Here is a 25786-nt window from a genome sequence, read left to right on the forward strand (position 1 = left end):
ACACTAAGTATGAAACTCATGTCACTAAGCATGGACTTGTGTACACTAGGCACTTGGGATGTGCCGCACTAAGCAGCGTGTCGATCGACTGGGACTATACTTTTCTCTTTTTCAAAAGAAAAACTTTTTCAAGTTCCTGGCGTTCCACGTTCTTGGAATCTGCTGCCCTTCCATCGTTTCTAAGGTATATGCACCGTTCCATTTTGTTTCCGTGACTTTGTAAGGGCCCTCCCATGCTGGGCCTAGTTTGCCTTGGGGTTGGGCTCGACTCGCTTCGTTTTTCCTTAGGACATACTCACCCACTTTGAATGCTTTCTCCTTTACCCTTTGGTTGTAATACCTCTCTGTTGCATGCTTGTATGCAGCCTGGCACATCTATGATTTTTCGCGTTTTTCTTCTAGGATATCTAGGTTTATCCTCAAGTCCTGTGCATTACTTTCTTCATCTGTGCTAGCCACCCTTAGCGTACTCACTGTTAATTCCATGGGGAGCATGGCTTCTGTCCCGTATGTCAAGCTGAACGGGGTTTCTTGTGTGCTTGTTCGTGGTGTGGTCCTGTATGACCATAGCACTGTTGGTATTTCCTCTGGCCAGTTCCCTTTTGCTCTGCCCAGCCTTTTCTTGATCCCATTCACAATAGTTCGATTAGACACCTCCGTTTTTCCGTTCGCCTATGGGTGCGCTACTGACGTGAACCGTTGCTTTATCCCTTTAGTGGCGCACCACTCCTTGAATGGGTTCTCGGCAAACTACAAGCCGTTGTCACTGATGATTACCTTAGGCGTCCCAAACCTTGTTATAATATTCTTCCATACAAACTTTATCATGTGTCTCCCTGAGATGCACGCTAACAGCTCCGCTTCGATCCATTTTGTGAAGTAGTCCACGGCCACCACCATGTATTTCAGCTTCCCTGGTGCTTCCGGGAATGGGCCCACTATATCTATACCCCATTGATAGAACGGCCATGGGCTGGATATGTTGTGCAATGCTGCTGGGGGGTTTGCTTGGACTGGGGCGTATGACTGGCATTCCCTACATCTCCTGGCTATTTCCAGCGCATCTTGCTGTATTGTGGGCCAGTATACACCCATCCGTAGTACTTTGCCTGTTAGGGCCCGTGCCCCCTCGTGTGCACCCACCTGGCATGCGTGTGCTTCCTGTAGCATCTCTCTCCCTTTGGCTTGGTCTACACACTTTAGCCATGGCGCCGTGAACCCTTTCTTGTACAGTTCTCCATTTATTAATGCATAAGAGGGCGCTTTTATGCGTATCTTCCTGGCCTCGGCGTGGTCGTCCGGGAGCACCCCTCTTTGCAGGTATTCCCTGAATGGTGTTATCCACATCGGTCCTGTGGTCGTTAGGGTATTCACCTGTTGTTCTTCTATACTTCTTTCTCGGAGCACCTCTACCAAGACTTTCTTTGATAAGTGATCGAAGCATGTGGATGCCAATTTGCTTAAGGCATCCGCCCTCTTGTTTTCGCTTCTAGGTATCTGCCTTATTGTGAACTGCTTAAACGACTCGATTAGTTGTTTCACCATCTTCACGTACCTTCCTATTCTCTGATCTCTCACCTCGAAACTTCCATTGACCTGGTTCGCTGCTAGCCTTGAGTCCGTCAGGGCTGTTACAGCCTTTGCACCCATTTGCTTGGCTAGTCGCAATCCTGCGAGCAGGGCCTCGTACTCCACCTCATTTTTTGATGTGTGAAAATCAAAACGGAGGGCGTAGGTCACTTCCTCCCCCTCTGGGCTAGTCAGGATTAGCCCCGCCCCTGAGCCTTCCCTGCTGGATGCTCCGTCCGTATATAATGTCCACAAACTTTTGTCGAGCGGAGCTTCTTCAACTGCCCACACTTTCTCCATGGCAGGGCCCCCCTCGTCTGGGATTTCTAGCAGGAAGTCGGCCAACACTTGTCCCTTAATACTTGTTCTCGGGTGGTAACTTATGTCATGTTCCCCTAATTCGATTGCCCACTTCGCTAGCGTGCCCGACGTCTCTGGTTTAAGCAGTATTTGTTTGATGGGGCAGTTTGTTAGCACTTCGATCTGATGTTCTTGAAAATACCGCCTTAGTCGTCGTGGCGCGTAGATGAGTGCCAGGACTAACTTTTCCAGGGTGGGGTAGTTGAGTTCTGGCCCTTGTAATGCCCTGCTTACAAAATACATCGGCTTCTGCTCTCCTTCCCTTTCTACAGTTAATACTGAGGATATTGCTTCGTTTGAGGTCGAAAGATACATTTACAGCGTCTCCCCCGGGATGGGACTGGCCAGCGTGGGTAACTCGTGTAATGCCTCCTTGATTTTCTGGAGCGCTACTTCTGCCTCGTTCGTCCACTAGAAGTTGCTCTTCTCGATGCAGCCTTTTAACGTGTGGAACAACGGCATGGCCTTGTCAGCGGATTTTGAGACGAACCTGCTCAGAGCTGTAAGCTTCCCGTTCAGGCCCTGCACGTCCCTGAGGGTGCCTGGGGTTGGCATTTCAATGAGCTCGTCCACCTTGGTAGGGCTGGGCTGGATGCCCTGCCTGGTGACATAATACCCCAAGAACTGCCCCTCTTCCACCCCAAACGTGCACTTAGCCGGGTTTAGCTTCATTTTTACCTTCTCTAGGGTTTGGAAAGTCTCTTCGATGTCTTGTAGCATCTTGTCTTCGTGCGGGCTCTTGATCACCATGTCGTCCACATATACTTCGATGTTTCTCCCAATTTGTTTGGCAAAGATCGAGTCAACTAGGCGCTGGAATGTAGCCCCGACATTCTTTAGACCGGAAGGCATCTTAGTGTAACAGAAAGTGCCATGGTCCGTGTAAAAAGCCGTTTTTCCCTCGTCCTCTTTGCTCATCAAGATCTGGTGATACCCTTTGTATGCATCTAAAAAACACTTCAGCTTGAATCCTTGCAATGATTCTACCTTCTGGTCAATTTCTGGGAGGGGGTAGCAGTCTTTAGGGCATGCTTTGTTTAAGTCGGAAAAGTCTATGTACATTCGCCATGACCCATCTTGCTTGCGGACCATGACTGGGTTGGCGATCCATGTCGGGAATATTGCTTCCCTTACTATTCCAGCTTCTGCTAGTTTTGCCACTTCGGCGTTCATTACCCTATTATGGTCCCCACCCTGGACCCTCTTCTTTTGCTTAACCTCCTTTGCTCCTGGTTTAATTACAAGCTTGTGCTCAATGACTTCCCTTTGTACCCCCACCATATCTGTGGGGGTCCATGCAAACACGTGTTTATACCGCTTCAGCAAGTCGACCAGCGCCCCTCTTACGCGACTCGGGAGATCACATCCAATACTGACCGGCTGGTCGGGGTGTTCTGCGTTGATCACCTCCTTTCCTTTTGCGGGGTCACGTTTCGGCTTCTTGGCCTCTTTAGTTATCTCTGCTGGTTTCATAATTGTAAAGCATTGCAATTCTTTCAGTGAAGTGGCCAGTACCGTGGCTGCGCCCGTTGGGGTGTCGAACTTCATAATTACATGCATGGTTGATGGAACTGCTCCTAATTTTAAGAGAGCTGTTCTCCCCATAATAATATTGTGCTCCGCCGCATGTCGGATGACCACAAAGTTAATCAGGGCGGTTTTCTTTTGCTGCTTATCGTGGCTGGTTATGGTCAGGGGAAGGTGAATTGTGCCTAGCGGCCATAGGCTATGGCCGGTGAACCCAATTAGCCTCTTTCCGCTTTCCGGGAGGAGCTCCCGGAAGAACGCTCCGACGGTCAAATTAGAGAGTGTATAGGATCTTTGGGTGTGCGCTCTTAGAGAGTCCAGAGAGCTTACCTCGTACGTTTGAGAGATTATCCTTTTATACCTAGCTCCCTTTCCTAATCCGTACCAGGCAAGATCGCTTTTTGGGGAGACAGGATCAGAGGCGCTGATTGAAGAGTCATGCGCCTTTAGCCGTTAGGGCGCTCTTATTGGCTCTGACGGTAATGGTCTGATCCTCCTGCTTGTCTCCTGACCGTTTCTTTTGTCTTGGAGCTGGGAGCATCTCTCGGCGGGCGCGAGCCTTTTGCCTGTGCGTTTCGCTCCCAAGGGCGCCAGCGGACGCTAAGCCTGCTGGGCCGGGCCCGGTTGGCGTGCGCAAGCCTTTCGCCTGTGCCTTCCACTCCCGGGAGTGCCAGCAGACGCTAAGCCTGCTTGGCTGGGCCCGGTTGGCGTGTCCGGCTCGTGCTTCTGTCGTGCTGCCCTAGGCACGTCATCATCCCTCTTCATACAGGGCCACCAATAATCGAGACGAAGATCCCTGTACATCTTCGTCGCCCCGGGATGGATAGAGAACCTTGATTTGTGTGCCTCTGCCATCAATACCTGACCCACAACTTGCTCACTCTTTTGATGTTCCTCCTTCATGGTCTCCTGCTGGGCCTCCTGAATCTGCTCCAACAGCGGAGTCACAACTGTCATCCTCAGACAGATGTCCCTGATCGGCGCTGCCTTGCGGCTAAGCACATCGGCCCCGACATTGGCCTTCCCCGGGTGGTAGAGGATCTCACAATCATAATCCTTCACCACATCAAGCCACCGACGCTGCCTCATATTCAGATTTGGCTGGTCCATGAGATACCTTAGGCTCTTGTGGTCCGTGTAGATGGTACAACGAACCCCATAGAAGTAATGACGCCAAATCTTGAGAGCGAAAACAACTGCCCCCATCTCCAAATCGTGCGTCAGATAATTCGCCTCGTGAGGCTTCAGCTGCCTCGAAGCGTAAGCAATAACATGCCCCCTCTACATCAATACCGCGCCCAAACCTGAGATGGATGCGTCGCAGTATACAACAAAATCCTCCATGCCCTCCGGCAGGGCTAAGATTGGCGCCTCGCACAATCTCTATCTCAAAGTCTCAAACGCAGCCTGCTGCTCGGGCCCCCAACGAAAGACCACGGCTTTCCACGCCAGCCTGGTCAGGGGCACGACTATCTTGGAGAAGTCCTGAATGAATCTCCGATAGTAGCCGGCCAATCCCAGGAAGCTCAGAATCTCGGATGGAGACCTCGGGACCTCCCACCTCATCACGGCCTCAACCTTGGCCGGATCCACCGATATCCCATCCTGGTTGACAAGGTGCCCAAGAAACTGCACCTCGCGCAACCAGAACTTACACTTAGAGAACTTAGCATACAAGCTCTCCCTCCTCAAAGTATCCAAAACCTCTCGCAAGTTTACCAACATAGTTTACCAAAACATTTCCCATGCCATGTCATTTGTAAAAAGAAACTTAACAATGTGTCTGAAAATCATATCGTCAAAAGTAAAATAAATCAGAGTACATTCCCAGAAAACTCCATGCGGAAACCATGTGTGTGTGTGATGCGCTGCTACACCGCCGGCTCCTTCCCCTTAGAGGAAGAGGTACCTGAAACCAAAACTAAAACTGTAAGCACAAAGCTTAGTGAGTTCCCCCATCATACCACATACCATACATTCACATAGCATACATACTGCCGGGCAATTCTGGGTAGCCCGTCCTACCCATGTCAAGCCATTCTGGGGTGCTGACCTACCCATGTCAAGCCATTCTGGGGTGCTGACCTACCCATGTCGAGCCATTCTGGGGTGCTGACCTACCCATGTCAGGCTATTCTGGGGTGGCAACCTACCCTCCGGTCTTTCAACCGAATATGGGGACTATTTCACCCCTTACTGCTAACACATAATATCATATGTCAATCATGTTGTAAGACATATCTGGGGTGCCCGACCTACCCGTTGGTCCTAACGACCGATTCGGGGACTAGTCCCCTTCTACTGATACTATCTCACGTAACATAGCAAACTAGCATAGTCACATATCAAGCAAACTAGCATACTCTCATATCAAGCAATAGCATACCAGACAATTATCACAAAGACAATCAGCTCAGCTAAACAACTACTAGTGGGCCGGCCTTGGTGCCTTAGACCCACTTCTACTGGAAGGTAACTCACCTCGATGTCGCGTAGTGTCTGATCTGTCCTCGGTATGAAGGTCGGCTTTCCTCGACCCCTCAATCCCTACACGACAACCCTCAAGTCATCAAATAGAACAAACAACCCTAACCAGGGTCAATACTAAAACCAAACAATAGTCAACATCGGTCAAAGTCAACACCCAGTTGACCTGACACGCCGAGTTGGTCTACCAACTCGTCGAGTCCATACTCCACTAACCATATCCAACCCTGACTCCACTTGCCGAGTCTAGCAAGAACTCGGTGGGTTCTCCTTCATTCAAAACATCAGGACCATCTTCATCCGACTCGTCGAGTTCCTCCTTGAACTCGGCGAGCTCATCTCCCTCATAAGAATGTGGCCGGTCTTCGACTCGCCGAGTTGTATGAACAACTCATCGAGTCCATCTTCAAAGATTGGGAGATTGCCTTGGACTCGCCGAGTCTGTTCATCCACTCGTCGAGTCCCATGATTTCCAGGTCCCTTTTTATGACTAAACATCTACATGACTTTTCCTTCCTAACAACTGTTCCATCCGCAGAAAAGATTTGGTGGTCATTACACCGCGACTCGCCGAGTCCCAAGAGCGACTCGTCGAGCCCATCCATGACCATAACTATACAATCGATTTAAATGGGTCTTATCTCATCAAAACCATAGATCCGGTCCCCTAATGTCCATTTTACACGTAAAGTTTCCAACTTGGTGCACATGCAAGGGGTCTTTGGCTCAAATGGCCATTAAAAGTGATCCACAAGATGCATGGGGCTCTCATGGCCATAAAGTTGGCACCTTTTTCCCATGAGACCCTTCCAATGACTCATATCTGAAGTCAAGACCTCATATAACAGTCCACAAATCCGAATATGGCTTGGAAAGCCCTAAATGTTCCCAAAACCCAATTCCAAAGACGAATAAACACATAGAAGACCAAGACAGGGGCATTTTACCTTGATTGAGCTGAAAATGGAACTAGATCCCTGAATCTCTAAGCCCCAACTCGAACTCTCAAGCTTCTTTCTTCTTCTCCAAGCTACACAACCCACCAAATGTACCAAAATGGCCTTAGAACACACAAAAACGGCTAGGGTTTCGATATACACCTGTCTAGGAGTGATAAGGACAATGGAGGCTGAGATAAAGTATTTAAATAGGGTGCAAACCCTCAAATTTAGGGTTTCACTCAAACAGCACCTACTCGTCGAATCAGTCTCTGACTCGTCGAGTAGTTCACTTAAACTTCCTGCGAATCCCGTCTCTACTTGTCACACCCCCAAACCAGAATGGCGGAAACATTCGGGGGTGGATGACTTCACGTAGTATCATAACAATAGAATATTTGTAAAGAAAATAACCCAACCATCATAAATATAATAAAAGTTACATCGTTGCATGTAATACATGTTTCAAAAGAATATTACAAATATGATGATTTAAAATGTTTTGATAACAGACGCCTTAGCATTCCTTCTCCAAAAGCTGATGGTTACCTGTATTACTCATTCCCTGAGAAATACAAGTAGTTTTGAAAAAGTGTCAACAATTAAGTTGGTGAGTTCATAAGCGTTTTTGTACTAAAATTTGTATGTCATTCGGTAAAAATAACTGAACGAATTTTCCAGAAAATCCAATATTTTCTATGTATGTGTGATAGTTTGAAAAGGTTCCAAAGGCTGGAATGCAATAGTATCTTTCATGCTAAAATGGTGAAAGTGGATTTATACATATATAATGTAACACTGAATGCATTTAAGAGTCTCGTAAATCAAAATATTTCGATATTCCATGTGAGGTTTATAACCATGTTATTGACCCAGACTGCCCGTAACAACGTTCTTCAGGCGTTGCAGTGTTATAACGTTTGTCACCCCAGACCTGCCGATCTAACTGTAGCTAACAGTTTAGGTGCGGGATTGTCAATCCCGTATAGATCTATACACAAGTATCACGCTCTCTCTACAAGAGATTATGGTTTATAATACAGGACTTGAAATGCGTACTTGAGAGTACGGTGAAGCCGGATGTCTCACAAAACTTAGTATCAATAGATTTACGGAATGAAAAGTCCACATTACTTATAAATAAAATTATTTCCTTTTTATCGTGTTTATGTAAAGTTGTCATGAATATTTCGTAAACTATACCTATTATAGTTTTTCAAAAGTGTGTTCCATTTGGTGATAAAAACTTGACGTAATACCAACTTTGCATGTAAAGTGTAATGTTGGTATTAATGTTGTTTAACATTTATAAACAGGATGTAAGTAAAATATTCGAAACCATATATAACGGTGCGTATTTAAACATAAGTTTTTCTCGTGTTTCACTTGTATTTCCCCCCAGAAAACATGAAAAAGACGTGAAAATGTAGGGGTATGAACTCACTTGGTTGAAGTGGTGGCTTGAAGAAGTTGAGACTAAAAATCGAGCAAAACTTCGACTAGAAAAGCTGATCTCTCGGGATTCTCGGGAATTCTCGAGACTCTCTGGAGCGTAGAACTTCCTTCAGGCTTGGATATGAAACCGGAATGTCAGGATAGCCTCGAGAGGTTAGAAATCCGAAATTTGGGATAGAATGTAGTAAACTTGCAACCAAGATCCGTAACCCTCGCAACCTTTATATAGGGGCCGGACATGGTGCGAACGCGGGGCGTTCCTGCTGGGTACGTAGGGCGTTCCCCTGAACGCAGCGCGCTCAAAAGCTGAAATACGTCATCGCTTACGAACCTCGGATGGGATGGCGAAGAGACAGGTCTGCAAGTACAAACGCGGGGCGTTCCCTTAGGGAGCGCAGGGCGTTCCCTTCGGACCAGCCTCGGAAGTTGTGCCCCGAACTTGTAAAATCCGTAACTTTCGCGTACGAGCTCCGTTTTCGAAGCTTTTTATATGCACGCGAAGGTGAGAATATACTCTACAACTCTCGTTTAGACTTCATCGGCTAACTTTCATTTTATTTTTAATAATATAGTTTTAACAGGGCAGGACTGGAAAAGTCCGTTAAAAATCCACAACTTCTTCATCCGACGTCCGTTTTCGTCTGTGTTTTTACCGTTGTATTACCATTGACAAGATCTTCGATTCTTGTTTAGGTCGTATTGGCTAAAAGTCGCTCGATCTCTATTTCGAGTTTTTAGCTGTCTACTGCTATGTCCGAAACTTAGAAAAATCATAACTTCCTCATACGAAGTCATATTTGGGCGTTCTTTTTATACACGCTCACGGTTTAACATAATCTACGACTTTCGTTTAGATATCTAAGGCTAAAAAGTATTTTATTGAAATTTCACTTTTTACGCTTAACAGCGTTTTACCCGTTGCGTCGCGGATTTTCGATTGGTCATAACTTCTTCGTTATAACTCGGATTTGAGTGTTCTTTATATTTATGAAAACATTGACACAATATCTAACATTTTATGTATCCCAATTGAGACTTTAGAACACTTCATTTTTGACACTATTTTATTATATCAAAAATAGTTTAAAATATTTGACTTTTTGAACATTACATTGACTCGAAATATCGTGTTGTCACATCATCCCCCCGTTAGAGGGAATTTCTTCCCAAAATTTAATCTAATACAAAGTTTATGGACTAGGAAAAAGATGTGGGTACTTTTGTTTCATCCGATCCTCGCGTTCCCAGGTGTATTCAGGTCCTCGCTTGGCATTCCAACGGACCTTCACAATGGGTATGCGGCTTTTTTTTGTTCTCTGAATTTCCCGATCCATGATTTCTACAGGCTCTTCCACGAAGTGGATACTCTCGTTGATTTCAATTTCGTCCAGAGGGATGACGAGGGTCTCATCGGATAAGCACTTCTTTAGGTTCGACACGTGAAAGGTAGGGTGTACGCCATTGAGTTCCTGCGGTAATCAAAAGTTTGTACGCCACCGGGCCGATCCTGGCAAGGATCTCGAATGGCCCGATATACCTTGGGTTTAGTTTCCCACGTTTTCCAAAATGTATTAATCCCTTCCAGGGTGAGACTTTCAGTAGTACCCGGTCCCCAACCTGGAATTCCAAGGGTTTCCGTCTTCTATCCGCATAACTCTTTTGTCTGTCTCTTGAAGCCTTCAGTCGTTCTCGGATTTGGACAATCTTCTCGGTAGTTTCCCTTATGATTTCCGGGCCAGTGAGAGTGTTGTCGGGTACTTGACCTCTAGCTAGTTGGGTATCATCCACTTCAGCCCAGCACAGAGGATATCTGCAGTTACGGCCGTAAAGGGCTTCAAATGGAGCAACCTTGATGCTAGTGTGATAGCTATTGTTGTACGAGAACTCAACCAATGGTAAATGGGTATCCCACGCTTTACCAAAATCGATCACACAAGCTCTTAGCATATCTTCCAAGGTTTGAATGGTTCTCTCACTCTGACCGTCGGTCTGTGGGTGGTAGGCGGTACTCATGTCTAGCCTCGTTCCTTGAGATTTTTGTAGTGACTGCCAGGACCTCGAGGTGAATCTACTATCTCGGTCCGATATAATGGATATTGGTACACCATGCAGTCGTACAATCTCCCTGATGTATGTTCTAGTTAGTTTCTCCAGCTTATCTGTTTCCTTTATTGGTAGGAAGTGTGCGGATTTGGTTAACCTGTTGACGATCACCCAGATGGTGTCAAGTCCACCTGCTGTATTGGGTAACTTGGTTATAAAATCCATGGTTATCCGCTCCCACTTCCACTCGGGTATTTCCGGTTGTTGCAAAAATCCCGAGGGCTTTTTTGTCACACCCCCAAACCAAGGATGGCGGAAACGTCCAGGGGTGGAGGACTTCATGTATAGTATCATAACAACAATTTGTAATAGTGATCAAAGTAAATACAACCAACATAAATATAATTGAACGAGTTACATCATTGTATGAGTTTACATGTTTCCAAATCAATTACATTATGTTGACAAAAATGAAATGTTTGACGCCTTACGTCCCATCCTCAAAAGCACTCGGTTACCTGTTTATTAATTTACTGAGAATACAAGTAGTTTTGAAAGAGTGTCAACAATTAAGTTGGTGAGTTCATAAGCTTTTGAAGGTGATGCTAAAATCCTTTTCTAGTAAAAATGATGTTTGTTCAAGAAAGATTCCATATTTTCTTATGTAATGCATTGTAGTCTTAAAAGTCAAGACCGAAGTGTACAAGTATTTTACCATACTAAAGAAATTTATGCAAGTTTAAATCGACATAAACTCGTTAAATTTAGAAGAAAACCCCATAAATCTTATGTTTTTTTAATACCACATGTGAGTTATTATAACCATACTATGACTCAGACGGCCTCGTAATGCGACGTTCTTCAGGCGTCGCAAGTTAAATGACACTTGTCACCCCAGACCTGTCGGTCTAGCTGTTGCATGCAGCTCAGGTGTGGGTTGGTCAGACCCAATATAGATCTATATACAACTATCACGTTCTCCCTACAAGAGACTCTGTTTACAATTTACAGGACTTTTAATTCCGTTACTTGGATGTAACGCGAAGCGAATGTCTCACAAATTTATTCATTAACAGATTTACGTGAACTGAAAACCTTAGGTAAAGAGTTTGAAATGTAATGAGACATAAACTATACCTATTATAGTTTATTATAATCGTTTATAATGTAAAAGCAACATAAACTATACTTCCGAAGTTTATCAAATGTTTGTATACAATGGAGGTAAACTTTGTTTATCACAATAAATTAATTACCATACTTGCGAAGGTAAACTCCATTTGTTTTCTGATGTATGTCAATTCATCAAGACGAAATGACACATAATGTAAAAACATATATTCACATAAAGATACACACCTTGCTCAACAAGTTACAAGGTGCAAATGAAATTGATAGCATTTTTCTAGTATTAAAATTTCTATTACTGTTCTTAGAAAATTTATAGAAAAATCATCAAAGGTCCAAACCAGAATCTGTAAATTCTGGGAGTTTGGAAAATGAGTCTAGTTTGTTCATAAATTTTATTATGATTTTTAGTGACCCCCAACTTGTGTGAAAAAGTCCTTAATCACAGACTGGTCCGGATTTGTTCTTGAAATGATAAGCAGTTTTGTAAAAATCACCATAAATTGTAGAAAAATCGTATGGAGATGTGCAAGTAGTCATTTTAAAGGTATGAACCTGAACTATTTGCACCTAATACAGTTTTGAAAACTAAAATGTTTAAGTTGACCAACACAGTCCGTGAATGGAGTTAAACTTTTCTGATGAAGGCTGTTAAATGAGTTTAGTTGTGTTCTTGGTGTTTTAACTTGTATCCCCCCTTAAAACTTAAGAAAAACAAGAAAAGATAGGGGTATGAACTCATCTTGTGTGTTCTTAGTGGATGGATGTTGAAGATATCGCAATGAAATAAAATACATGCCAATTTCATTGATATAATTTGATACATATTTCTTAGGAGAATTTGACCTTTAAGCAGGTCTACATCAATGTAACGGAAATTTTTTGCATAACATAGCCCCTTGAGTAGTGTAATCACTTAATCGCAGGGTTAGCTTACATGCAAAAGAGTAGCACCAACGCATACTCGAAACCCTAGTTTATAACAAAATGTGAGTAGTGTAAGAACTACTCGTGGCGGGTGGCATCTGGTCCACTGTGGCCTTGAGATGAGGTCGAGGCTCCCTGAAGTTCTGCAATCCGGCGTTCGGCCGCGATTACTCTCTCCTCAAGAGTTGCGTGCCTTATCTGGTACTCTCTTACCTCCGCCCGCGCGGTGGTAAGGTCCTCGATGAGTTGGACAATGGGGTAGAAGTCTCTTTCCAAGTCCCTGGTACGAGCATCCGAGGCGTCTACAACAGCGTTGAGATCCCGAACTCGATTTGCCACTTCCCTATTCTGGTCTCCAAGGTTCGTGATCTGTTGGATCATGAATGGGAGGGCTCTTTCAGCCGGTCCCCCATGACTAAGGTCGTAGTAATCCCGTTGATCACCAAATGGTGATCGTTGTCGTTGTTGACGGCCCCATCGCTCGATCACTGTTGCCCAACGGGGATCGGGCCCGTTGTAGCCAAAACGGTTTGCAGGAACCCTGGCGATGTAAGGAGGGTTGATGACCTCCTCCTCTGGCTCTTCTTCTTCTTCGTCCTCCATTTCCTCTTACTCCTCGGGTTCCTCTTCTTCCTCAACCTCTTCGGGGTCTTCCTCAGGATCCTCCTCGATCATTTCCTCGGGTTCTGCCTCGAGCCATTCAGTGTTTCCCTCATTAGGGAAGTAAGGGTCTCTAGGTAGATGGAATCCCGCCATGTTGTCTGCATGAGAATAGGGGTGTAAGAGATATGAGATGAATCTAAAATCTCGAGTTACAATTTTTCAAAATACTCCTATAGTATTTTTAAATGTTATGTTTGGTTCTTAGCGTATTCGTTATAGGGTGATGTTAGGTTGTCAGATTTGTTGTCCACTACGACTATCCCCTAATACATGAAAGTCACTTCTCGGACAGATATAGTTGATCAGGCTATATCCATCCCAGACTTGATCACATATCCCAAGGCATACTCGTAACGTACAACTCCTCCTATTTTACCTTATGTTTTTCCTAGTTATGACACTATGCGAGCATGGATGCATGTACTTATACTTTTAACAAGAAACCGTTTACTTTCTAAAAGTATAGTCATTTGAAAATGTTCAATCAGAGACTTTTAGTCCCAATTGTGTTTATAGTTTGTATATCTTATGTGGTTCGATATACTTAGTTCACTATAAACATTGCTCTGAAACCAATCTGTCACACCCCCAAACCAAGGATGGCGGAAACGTCTGGGGGTGGAGGACTTCATGTATAGTATCATAACAACAATTTGTAATAGTGATTAAAGTAAATACAACCAACATAAATATAATTGAACGAGTTACATCATTGTATGAGTTTACATGTTTCCTGAGAATACAAGTAGTTTTGAAAGAGTGTCAACAATTAAGTTGGTGAGTTCATAAGCTTTTGAAGGTGATGCTAAAATCCTTTTCTAGTAAAAATGATGTTTGTTCAAGAAAGATCCCATATTTTCTTATGTAATGCATTGTAGTCTTAAAAGTCAAGACCGAAGTGTACAAGTATTTTACCATACTTAAAGATATTTATGCAAGTTTAAATCGACATAAACTCGTTAAATTTAGAAGTAAACCCCGTAAATCTTATGTTTTGTTAATACCACATGTGAGTTATTATAACCATACTACGACTCAGACGGCCTCGTAATGCGACGTTCTTCAGGCGTCGCAAGGTAAATGACACTTGTCACCCCAGACCTGCCGGTCTAGCTGTTGCATGCAGCTCAGGTGTGGGTTGGTCAGACCCAATATAGATCTATACACAACTATAACGTTCTCCCTACAGGAGACTCTGGTTACAATTTACAGGACTTGATTTCGTTACTTGGATGTAACGCGAAGCGAATGTCTCACAAATTTATTCATTAACTGATTTACGTGAACTGAAAACCTTAGGTAAAGAGTTTGAAATGTAATGAGACATAAACTATACATATTATAGTTTATTATAATCGTTTATAATGTAAAAGCAACATAAACTATACTTCCATAGTTTATCAAATGTTTGTATACAATGGAGGTAAACTTTGTTTATCACAATAAATTAATTACCATACTTGCGAAGGTAAACTCCATTTGTTTTATGAGGTATGTCAATTAATCAAGACGAAATGACACATAATGTAAAAACATATATTCACATAATGATACACACCTTGCTCAACAAGTTACAAGGTGCAAATGAAATTGATAGCATTTTTCTAGTATTAACATTTCTATTACTGTTTTTAGAAAATTTATAGAAAAATCATCAAAGGCCCAAACCAGAATCTGTAAATTCTGAGAGTTTGGAAAATGAGTCTAGTTTGTTCATAAATTTTATTAGGATTTTTAGTGACCTCCAACTTGTGTGAAAAAGTCCTTAATCACAGAGTGGTCCGGATTTGTTCTTGAAATGATAGGCAGTTTTGTAAAAATCACCATAAATTGTAGAAAAATCGTATGGAGATGTGCAAGTAGTCATTGTAAAGGTATGAACCTGAACTATTTGCACCTAATACAGTTTTCAAAACTAAAATGCTTAAGTTGACCAAAACAGTTCGTGAATGGAGTTAAACGTTTCTGATGAAGGCTGTTAAATGAGTTTAGTTGTGTTCTTGGTGTTTTAACTTGTATCCCCCCCTTAAAACTTAAGAAAAACATGAAAAGATAGGGGTATGAACTCACCTTGTGTGTTCTTAGTGGATGGATGTTGAAGAAAAGAAGTGTTCTACTCAAGAACACTAAGAAGATGCCTTGAAGGTTCGAAGATCTAACATGAATGTGATGATGTTTGTGTAAGATATCTATGATTTGAGTAGAAGGAAGTGAAATAATCATAAGGATGACAATATCACTTACCAAAACTAAAAGTAAAGTTGATGATCAGCCCTTGAATCTCGAATTTGAGAGAGAGAGAAGTGAGAGAGAAAGGTGTTTGTTCTTTGGTGGAAATGAGAGAAATGAGAGAGGAGAGATAATGATTCTACCTTTTGTTCAAGTGTATGGCTGGAAGAAAATGATGGGAAGGATGATGGAAGTGACCAGGTATGGTGGAAGGACAATAGTTGGTCATGGAGTGGGCATGGGGTGGTTGCTTGTGTCATACACTAAGGCAAAGTCAACACTCCACCATAAGATCTAACTTAATAGATTTGTATTCTTAAATAAGGATTTCCCTAAAAATATGCTTAATTTATGAATATATGGGGTCTTATATGTCAAAATATAAGTTTGGGTGAAAATCCCTCGTTAAAATAATTAAAAACGGGCTTAAAGCGGAGTCGTGGTCGAAAACCGGGTGGAAAACTGGAAAATCCGTAGTCAGGGCGAGGTTCCGGTCTCAGCAGCCTTAGAACCGGAGTGATGTTTTGGTTGGTGCATTGGAACCGAGGGGAAGGGACTTCGGGATGCCCCTTAGTCGTTCCGGTCCGATGGTTGCGGTTCCTCCAGGAGACTTCGGTTCTGGTCCTTGGGGCTTCGGCGCAAGGAGGGTTTGGTCCCTATAGAGGGACTTCGGCCCTAAAAGGCTATTTTCCAAGGTATCATCCCGTTTCGAGTGGTTTTTCACCAAGTCAAGTGTCGGGATGCCCCAAATGATTAAAAAAAATCAAACGAGGTTTTGAGAGAGATTTGGGAGAGATTTGACATACTTGGAGAGATTTCGCATACTTGGAGAGATTTGGGAGAGATTTGACATACTTGGAGAGATTTGGGAGAGATTTGACATACTTGGAGAGATTTGGGAGAGATTTGAGATACTTGGAGAGATTTGGCATACTTGGAGAGATTTGGGAGAGATTTGAGATACTTGGAGAGATTTGGCATACTTGGAGAGATTTGGGAGAGATTTGAGATACTTGGAGAGATTTGGCATACTTGGAGAGATTTGGCATACTTGGAGAGATTTGGGAGAGATTTGACATACTTGGAGAGATTTGGCATACTTGGAGAGATTTGGGAGAAATTTGAGATACTTGGAGAGATTTGGCATACTTGGAGAGATTTGGGAGAGATTTGACATACTTGGAGAGATTTGGGAGAGATTCCTTTTGTGGCCTTTTTGAGTGTTTGGCTTTGAAACGCAGGGTCCGCAAACCCCGTTTAGCCATGTTTAAGAGTCTTACACACCCCCGAAGGGTATGTAATAGTGTTTTATCGCTTTGCTACCTCACTTACCCCGATTAGGGTTCAAGAAATCTAAAAATAAAAACTTTTCAAGTGATGATTTCTTATTAAAATAGTGAGTTGTACAGTAATTTCATAAAGTGAACCCTAGTATACAAGAGTTAGCAGAGTTGACGGGTTTGACTTGTTGACTTTATTTGACTTTGACTAGACTAGAATTTGACGGTTGTCACATTTTTGGTACTCTACCTTGACTTTGGCGCAAGTCAGACATTTGCCTACATAGGTAGCGATTTCGGCTTTCATGTATGGCCACCAATATAGGTTCTTGAGATCCAGATACATCTTATCCGATCCAGGATGTATGGAGTATCGAGTCTTATGGGCTTCATTCATGACAACATCTCTGAATCCGCCAAAATTCGGCGTCCAGATCCGATTCATGAAGTAACGAACTCCGTCATCATTGACTTCAAGATTCTTATCCATTCCTCTTAAGGCTTCATCCACCACATTTTCGGATTTCAAGGCTTCTATTTGAGCTTCCTTGATTTGTGTGGACAGGTACCTGTGAATGGATCGTCATAGTTAAAGATTTCACTCGACGGCCCGAGTATTCCTTTCGGCTGAGGGCATCAGCTACTACATTAGCTTTCCCAGGATGATAACGAATTTCACATTCGTAATCACTTAGTAGTTCTACCCATCGCCTTTGTCTCATGTTAAGTTCCTTTTGATTGAGGATGTGTTGAAGGCTTTTATGATCGGTGAAGATTGTACATTTCGTGCCGTAGAGATAGTGCCTCCAGATCTTTAGAGCGAAAACGACTGCTCCTAGTTCGAGATCGTGCGTGGTATAGTTGACCTCGTGCGTCTTGAGTTGTCTCGAGGCGTATGCGATGACCTTCCCTCGTTGCATTAGGACACATCCAATTCCCTAGTTTGACGCATCACATTAGACCACAAAGTCTTCTGTTCCTTCTGGCAAAGATAATATAGGTGCGCTGCATAGGGCTCGCTTTAGTGTTTGGAATGCAACGTCTTGTTTTTCTCCCCAGCTGAAGGTTACACCCTTCTGAGTCAGGGTGGTAAGTGGCTTAGGAATCTTCGAGAAGTTTTGTATGAACCTCCAGTAATACCCGGCAAGGCCCAAGAATTGTCGGATTTCTGTTGGAGTTGTCCAGTTCTCGATTGCCTTGATTTTGGAAGGGTCCACATGTATCCCCTCCTTGCTGACCACGTGACCTAGGAAATCTACTTTCCGAATCCAAAATTTGCACTTTCAGAATTTTACGTATAGCTTCTCTGTCCTTAATGTTTCCAAGACCTGTCGGAGGTGTTGGCTATGTTCCTCCTTGCTCCTTGAATAGATGAGTATATCGTCTATGAACACGATCACAAATTTGTCCAGGAAAGGATGACATACTCGGTTCATCAAGTCGATGAACACCGCCGGTGCATTTGCCAATCCAAGGGGCATCACTACAAACTCGTAGTGACCATAGCGAGTTCGGAATGCCGTTTTGGGAATGTCTCCTTCCAGGACTCGTAGCTGGTGATACCCAGATCTTAAATCGATCTTCGAGAAGTAGCTCGCTCCTTGTAGTTGGTCGAATAGATCATCTACGCGCGGCAAGGGGTATCGGTTCTTGATCGTGAGTTTTTTCAGTTCCCAGTAATTGATGCACATGCGAAAAGATCCGTCCTTCTACTTTACGAACAGATGCGGTGCTCCCCAAGGTGAGAAGCTCGGTCGGATGAATCCTTTGCTTAGAAGCTCGTTCAGCTGGCTGGATAATTCCTGCATTTCTGCCGGTGTGTGACAACCCGAAATTTCTATTATGTACAACCATTCACTTCATTAGAAGTCAGAACTGTTTCTGCTAACTTTCAAGCTTTTTGGAGTCAGTTTGAGTGTTTTAAAATTAGTACTTCAAGAGGTAACAGGAGAGAGGATGCCCTAGGGTTTGTGGTGCACCAATAAAGTTCCAAAACTCCAAGAGTTTGGAGTTTACAGCCTAAACAAGGTGTTTACGGCCGTAAACCCCAAGGGGTATAAATGTGGCACTTAGCCATTTTATTCACTTTTTCACATTTTCAAGAACTAGAAACTCAAATCCTCTCAAGTAGCATCCGAATTTCCTTCTTGATCTTCAACTATGTAAGTGTTTCTTCCCATAATAAGTTGATATCTTACTTAATCTAGTGATCTTACGTGATTCCATCCGTGAAATCATTCCATTTGTGTATATCTTCAAGTGTTCTTAGTTTCACCAAGAACACCAAGAATACACACTAGTGTTCTTGGACTTCTAACACCCTTTCAAGCTTCTACATAGTAAGTACTATTACCTTGGCTTGTTATAAGGCTTGCTACACATCTTAATCATCTAGAAAACACAAAGAAACACAAGATCAAAGGTGTTTACGACCCAACATGTTCTTGGACCGTAAACCCTAATGAAGGGGCCAAAGTGTGCCCTAGTCCCTTACCAAGCCTTGGATACTAGTCTAGATCATATCCTTAAAGTGCTTAGGACCTTAAACATCAAAAAGACCATAAACCATTAGGGTTTACGGTCGTAAACCCATGGAGAAATGGTCTATGGGCCGTAAACTCCACAAAGGGGTGAAATGGTGCCCTAATCACTTCCAAAGGCTTAGATTTGAAGTAGGAATGCTTCTTTAGGACTTATAAGCTTCAAAACACAAAATGGTAAAAGTACCATGAGTTTACGGCCGTAAACTCATGGGTTTACGACCGTAAACTCCAAGGGAGTTGGTCCCAAAACCGTAAACTCATAAAGAGCTTACCCTTGGACCCTAAACTCAATAGCCAAGTCCTACAACCCTTAGATGCAAATACTTAGTACTTATAGCACTTAAATAAAGTGTTTTACATGTCTTAGGATGTCGTAACTTGGTTAATTAGTTGTTTAATGACTAATTGGATACATATATGTGTTATTATATGTTAACTAGGATCCTTGTGTGTTCTCAAGTCTTCACTTGACACTTAGCATCCTATAACAATCCGTTCATCCAAACCACTCACTACATGTGAGTTCATACCCCTTAATCAACCTTTTAAATGATTTTAAATGCTTTTATGGGGGGGATACAAGTTGAACTATTATAGTTATTATATCAATCACATGTGATTAATAACTACCAAATAAGTGGATTTCTTACTTTTCAAACTGTGTTATCAAACTGTTTTACTTCAAACTGTTTTACAAACTATTTTACATATCAAATACTTTTATTAAACTCTTTTAAACTTATATGTTGTTAAATGTGTATCTATATAGATATAGTTATATAAGTAGGATTGAAAGGACTTAGGACTGATAGCTCACCTTACTTGCTGTTCCTTGTTTGGTTGTGGACTTAGGGTATTCAGGTTATTTGTCCGAAGGTCGTTTGAATCCTAGTTATATATTATGTATATGTATATAGATATAAAAGTTCCTTCTTCCATTCAGTTCAATACCTTTGGGTAACAAAGGTATACACACATGTTCATACATTCAAACAACATTACTAGTAAGCTATAATAGGTATAGTTTAGGGAGATACTAATACTATTACTAGAACAGTGAAAAATACAAAGATTTAGTTCATACATGAGTCAATACCATACAGAGAGAACATAACATTTCTGTTTATTGTGTGAATATCACCAAGTGAATGTAATGTGAAAATGATATAGTAATGTAGTGTTGTATTAAGTAACTACTGCTGTACTAACTACCTTAAACCAATTGTTATTTAAAGTATCATGTGATCGGCCTGTATCCTGCTACCGACTAAAAACACGACGATGTAAGACGTCGTAAAAATGACGTTTGGCACCCGTAGACTTGCAAGTCCCACTGTAGCGAGCAGCAAGGTGTAGGATAGTCCATCCAGTATAGATCTATACACAAACTCATACGCTCCCCACTTAAGGAGATTCTGGATACAAAACGGGCCATGACAGGTAATGCCATGCCCCCGTTACGTGGCTCACATAACTGTAATAATGTTCTTGTATATGTATGTGCAAGCTGTATTGTGTGTTCTCTCCCCGTCTATCATGTATGTATGTTCTTGTATATGTATGTGCTAGCTGTATTGTGTGTTCTCTCCCTGCCTAGCATGTATGTATGTTCTCTCTGTATGGTATTGTTTCATGTATGTACTGACCCTTTGTATGTTTTACTGTTCTAGTAATAGTATTAGTATCTCCCTAAACTATACCTATTATAGCTTACTAATAATGTTGTTTGAATGTATGAACATGTGTGTATACCTTTGCTACCCAAAGGTAGTGAACTGAATGAAAGAAGGAACTTTTATATCTATATACATATACATAATATATAACTAGGACTCAAATGACCTTCGGACAAATAACCTGAATACCCTAAGTCCACAACCAAACAAGGAACAGGAAGTAAGGTGAGCTATCAGTCCTAAGTCCTTTCAATCCTACTTATATAACTATATCTATATAGATACACATTTAACAGGATATAAGTTTAAAAGAGTTTAATAAAAGTATTTGACATGTAAAAGTGTTTGTAAAACAATTTTAAGTAAAATAGTTTGATAACACAGTTTGAAAAGTAAGAAATCCACTTGTTTGGTAGTTATTAATTACATGTGATTGATATAATTGATGGTTTTTGAGCATTCTAACACTTCCTAAGTGTACATGCAACCCAAATGGACCATGCCGGGTCGGGTCAAGTACATACCAAATAAAGTTATGGACTTAGACACTATATCCAACAGTCTCCCACGTGGATAAGTCTAATAACTATATTTGCAAATATGACTTCAAAATCCGACTAGCAATCGTAGCTCTTTCAAAGTCTCTCGGAACTGAGATGATGATGATACGCCATTTAAGATAAGTGATCATATAATCCTCTGTTCTCATGATATCAGCCGGACAAACACATGGAACATGGTCTTACTTATTGTCCAGCATTTGTTTCTCGATCTCTGATTTGTTTCGACATAGAACTAAATTGAACACATCAATTAGGTTCTGACCGGGCCCGGTACATAGGTCAAAACCAAATCATCGAGGGGCCCAGATATCGCTTCTATTTCTAGAAGGAACATATAAACTTCGACTGATATGCTTGTACTAACTACTTGTTGAATTATTCACAAAGGCACGTTTTATAACATCGAGTTACCAATGCGTTTTCGTACAATCAATGAATAACCAACTCATAGTCAACAACTCATATCTCTAGGTTTGAAGATTTATATGATATTACCGTCTCACGATCACTCGAGATAAATTCCATGAAGTGATGCAAGTGAGCGTGGGTTGGATCCAATACTCAGCCCTTATGAGTACTCATGAATGTTGTAGCAACCATTGCATTGTCCAAAGCACTTTTAGACAAATCATACAAGCCAAATTCATGACAGTCTTAAATCAATACTTACTTCCAAAGTTTGACTGACTGTGGATGGTTTGAATAATAACATAATTATTCTGGAAGTAAAAACATGCAAAATTGAAACATAGTAAACAATCAACACAAGATAGTAACACCTTACTCATAAATAAATAACAACTTTTATTTATCATCAAATGTCAATTACATTTTACAAGTTTCAGGAATCTAATTATTGAAACTAATATCATCCTTCAGCCCAATGCGCCTCGCATGTTGTAAATGCTTAACCCTGCTCAGTCCCTTCGTGAGGGGATCTACCGGGTTCTCATCTGATGATACCCTCTTAGCCACGAGGAGTCCTTCTTCAATTCGATGTGTGATGAAATGGTATTTTATGTCAATGTGCCAAGATCTCCCGTGATCTCTTGGTTCCTTAGCCAAAGCAACCGCACTTTCGCTGTCACAGAAAATTTCCATTGGCGGCCTTTATAGCTGGTACAACTCCAAGGTCTCCGATGAAGTTCTTTAGCCATATCGCCTCCTTAGCTGCTTCACTTGCTGCTATGTACTCTGATTCACAAGTAGAATCAGCTACTGTCTCCTGCTTGGAACTTTTCCAAGTAATTGCCCCTCCATTTAGGATAAAGACCCAGCCTGACTGAGAGCGGAAATTATCCCTATCAGTCTGGAAGCTAGCATCGCTATATCCTTCCACTCTCAAGTCATCACTGCCTCCGAGGGTAAGGACCCAATCCTTAGTCCTCCGCAGATACTTGAGAATGTTCTTTACCGCTGTCCAGTGTGCCTTGCCAGGGTTTCCTTGATATCTACTGACCATGCTCAAAGCAAAAGTCACATTAGGGCGAGTACAAGTCATAGCATACATGATCGAGCCCACAGCGGAAGCATATGGTATATGACTCATTTCAGCTATCTCAGCCTCTGTACTCGGACTTTGAGTTTTACTCAGCTTGGCATTACTCTGGATTGGTAATTCTCCTTTCTTGGAATCTTGCATACTGAACCTCTTCAGCACCTTATCCAAGTAAGTACTTTGACTAAGTCCAATTAGTCTCTTACTCCTATCTCTCAATATCCTTATCCCTAGGATATAGGCAGCTTCCCCAAGGTCCTTCATAGCGAAACACTTCCCAAGCCAGGACTTAACCTCCTGCAAGGTTGGGATGTCGTTTCCTATGAGAAGTATGTCATCCACATACAACACCAAGAAGCTAACTATGCTCCCACTAGCCCTAACATACACACAAGACTCATCCTTACTCCTAGAAAAGCCAAACTCTTTGACTTTCTCATCAAAGCAAAGATTCCATCTGCGAGATGCTTGTTTCAATCCATAAATGGATTTATCAAGCTTACACACTCTATTAGGGTATCTTGTATCGACAAAACCCTCTGGTTGAGCCATGTAAACATCCTCAGCCAACTTTCCATTGAGGAAAGCGGTTTTGACATCCATTTGCCATATTTCATAATCATGAAATGCAGCTATGGCTAACAATACTTTAATAGACTTAATCTTAGCTACTGGTGAGAAGGTCTCATCAGAGTCAACTCCCGGAGTTTGAGTAAAGCCCTTCGCAACCAGTCGCGCTTTGTAAGTATGTACCTTCCCATCCATGTCGGTCTTCTTCTTGAAGATCTATTTGCACCCAACTGTCTTACGACCTGGTACATTGTCAACCAAGTTCCAAACTTGATTGTCATACATGGACTGAATCTCGCTGTCCATAGCCTCCTTCCATTTAACAGACTCAGGGCCTGCCATGTCTTCCCTGTAATTATTAGGTTCATCCAAATCTAGTAGTGTACTATCACTAATAAATGTATCACCTTCAGTGGTGATGTGATAACCATAATAAAAATCAGGTGTGTTCCTCACCCTAGTGGAACGTCTTGGAGGTACAGACTCATCTATCGGATCAACAGGAGTTTCCTCCTCAGGTTGGTCGATAGCATTTAAGGTTCCTTCACCACTTGACTCTTGAAGATCTTCAAGGTCAATTTGCCTCCCACTGTCCCCTTGGCTTATGAATTCTCTCTCACGAAAGACTCCTCTTCTTGCTACAAAGACCACATTATCATTGGGTCTGTAGAAGAGGTAACCAAAGGATCTATGTGGGTAGCCGATGAAAATACACCTCTCACTTCGAGGTTCAAGCTTATCATGAGTCTCACGCCTCACGAAAGCTTCACAACCCCAAATCTTGATGTGGTCCAAATTGGGAACTTTCCCAGTCCACATCTCGTGAGGTGTTTTGGCAACCTTTTTAGTAGGGACTAGATTAAGGATATGGGCGGCAGTCTCTAAGGCATACCCCCAGAAAGAGATTGGTAACGAAGCTCAACTCATCATGGAACGAACCATATCCAACAAGGTTCGATTGCGCCTCTCAGCTACACCATTCAACTGTGGTGTCCTGGGAGGTGTCAATTGTGAGACAATCCCACATTCCTTAAGATAGTCAAGGAACTCAATGCTAAGATACTCTCCTCCTCGATCGGATCGGAGCATCTTGATGTTCCTGCCCAATTGATTCTCCACTTCCTGCTTAAACTCTTTGAACTTTTCAAAGGTTTCTGACTTATGCTTGATTGAGTAAATATATCCATATCTACTGTAATCATCAGTGAAAGTCACATAATAGCGATTAGCATCCCTTGTAGCAACTCTGAAGGGCCCACACACATCCGTGTGTACAAGGTCCAACAAACCTTCACCCCTATCACAAGTACCTGTGAAGGGTGACTTTGTCATTTTTCCAAGTAAACAAGACTCGCAACTATCATTTGACTTGAGGTCAAATGATTCCAAGACTCCAGCCTTTTGGAGTTGGCCTATGCGCTTCTTGTTAACATGTCCAAGACGACAATGCCACAAGGATGCTTTATCCAAGCTATCTGAAGAATCAATATACAACACATTATTTCCTAGATTGTCTACAACATTCACGGCTTCATATACACCATCACAAGGTAATGCTTTAAAGTAAAATACATCATTGTAATAAACATTAATAACACCATTTTTATTATCAAATGAAAAAGTAAAACCTTGTTTGTACAAGCCATGAAAGGAAATAATATTTCTCGCCATTTCGGGCGAGTAACAACACTTATTCAAATCTAACATTAACCCATTATTAAGCAATAAAGAATAAACTCCTATCTTGGTAACAGGTGATGCTTTCCTGTTGCCCATGACTAAGTTTATCTTCCCGTGCTCCACTTGCTCACTTCTTCTTAGTGCCTGCAAATCAGTACAGATGTGAATACCACAACCTGTATCAAGCACCCAAGAATTAGCATTAGATGAGTTATTAGACAATATTGTGTAAATACCTGCATGGGTGGGTTTAACCTTCCCATCCTTTAGATCTTGCAGATATTTGGGGCAGCTTCGCTTGAAGTCTCCCTTATCCTGGCAATAGAAGCACTGTGCTTCCTTTGGGTTTGAAGAAGGAGTAATGGGACCTTTCTTTGTCCCACTTGAAGAGGAACCATCAAGAGTCTTACCCTTGGTACCCTTCGAAGGGCTTTTCCTCTTCTTACCCTTTCCCTGCCCAATAGCCAGAATAGGGGCTGTTGAAGGAGTAGAAGTAGCAACCGATTTACCCTTAAGGCCATTTTCAGCTGTCCTTAAGAGTCCTTGAAGTTTGCTAAGTGTGACTTCCTCCTTGTTCATATGATAAGTCATACGAAACTGATCATAACTTGGAGGTAAGGAATGGAGAATGATGTCAATCGCCATTTCCA

At 42.3% G+C, this 25786-nt stretch overlaps 1 protein-coding gene across 1 annotated transcript; it reads right to left on the minus strand.

The window, feature by feature from the left end:
• Positions 1-375: 375 nt before the first annotated feature.
• On the minus strand, positions 376-2244 carry LOC145157669 (uncharacterized). Its single transcript, XM_079076678.1, has 2 exons — positions 778-2244; positions 376-672 (listed from the first exon to the last, which is right to left on the minus strand). Exons 1-2 carry the CDS (start codon positions 2242-2244, stop codon positions 376-378), a joined length of 1764 nt encoding a protein of 587 aa, XP_078932804.1.
• Positions 2245-25786: the final 23542 nt, after the last annotated feature.

Source organism: Lactuca virosa, chromosome 2 (genome assembly GCF_052849685.1).
Source record: "Lactuca virosa cultivar CGN04683 chromosome 2, Lactuca_virosa_CGN04683_v6, whole genome shotgun sequence".
NCBI lineage: Eukaryota > Viridiplantae > Streptophyta > Magnoliopsida > Asterales > Asteraceae > Lactuca > Lactuca virosa.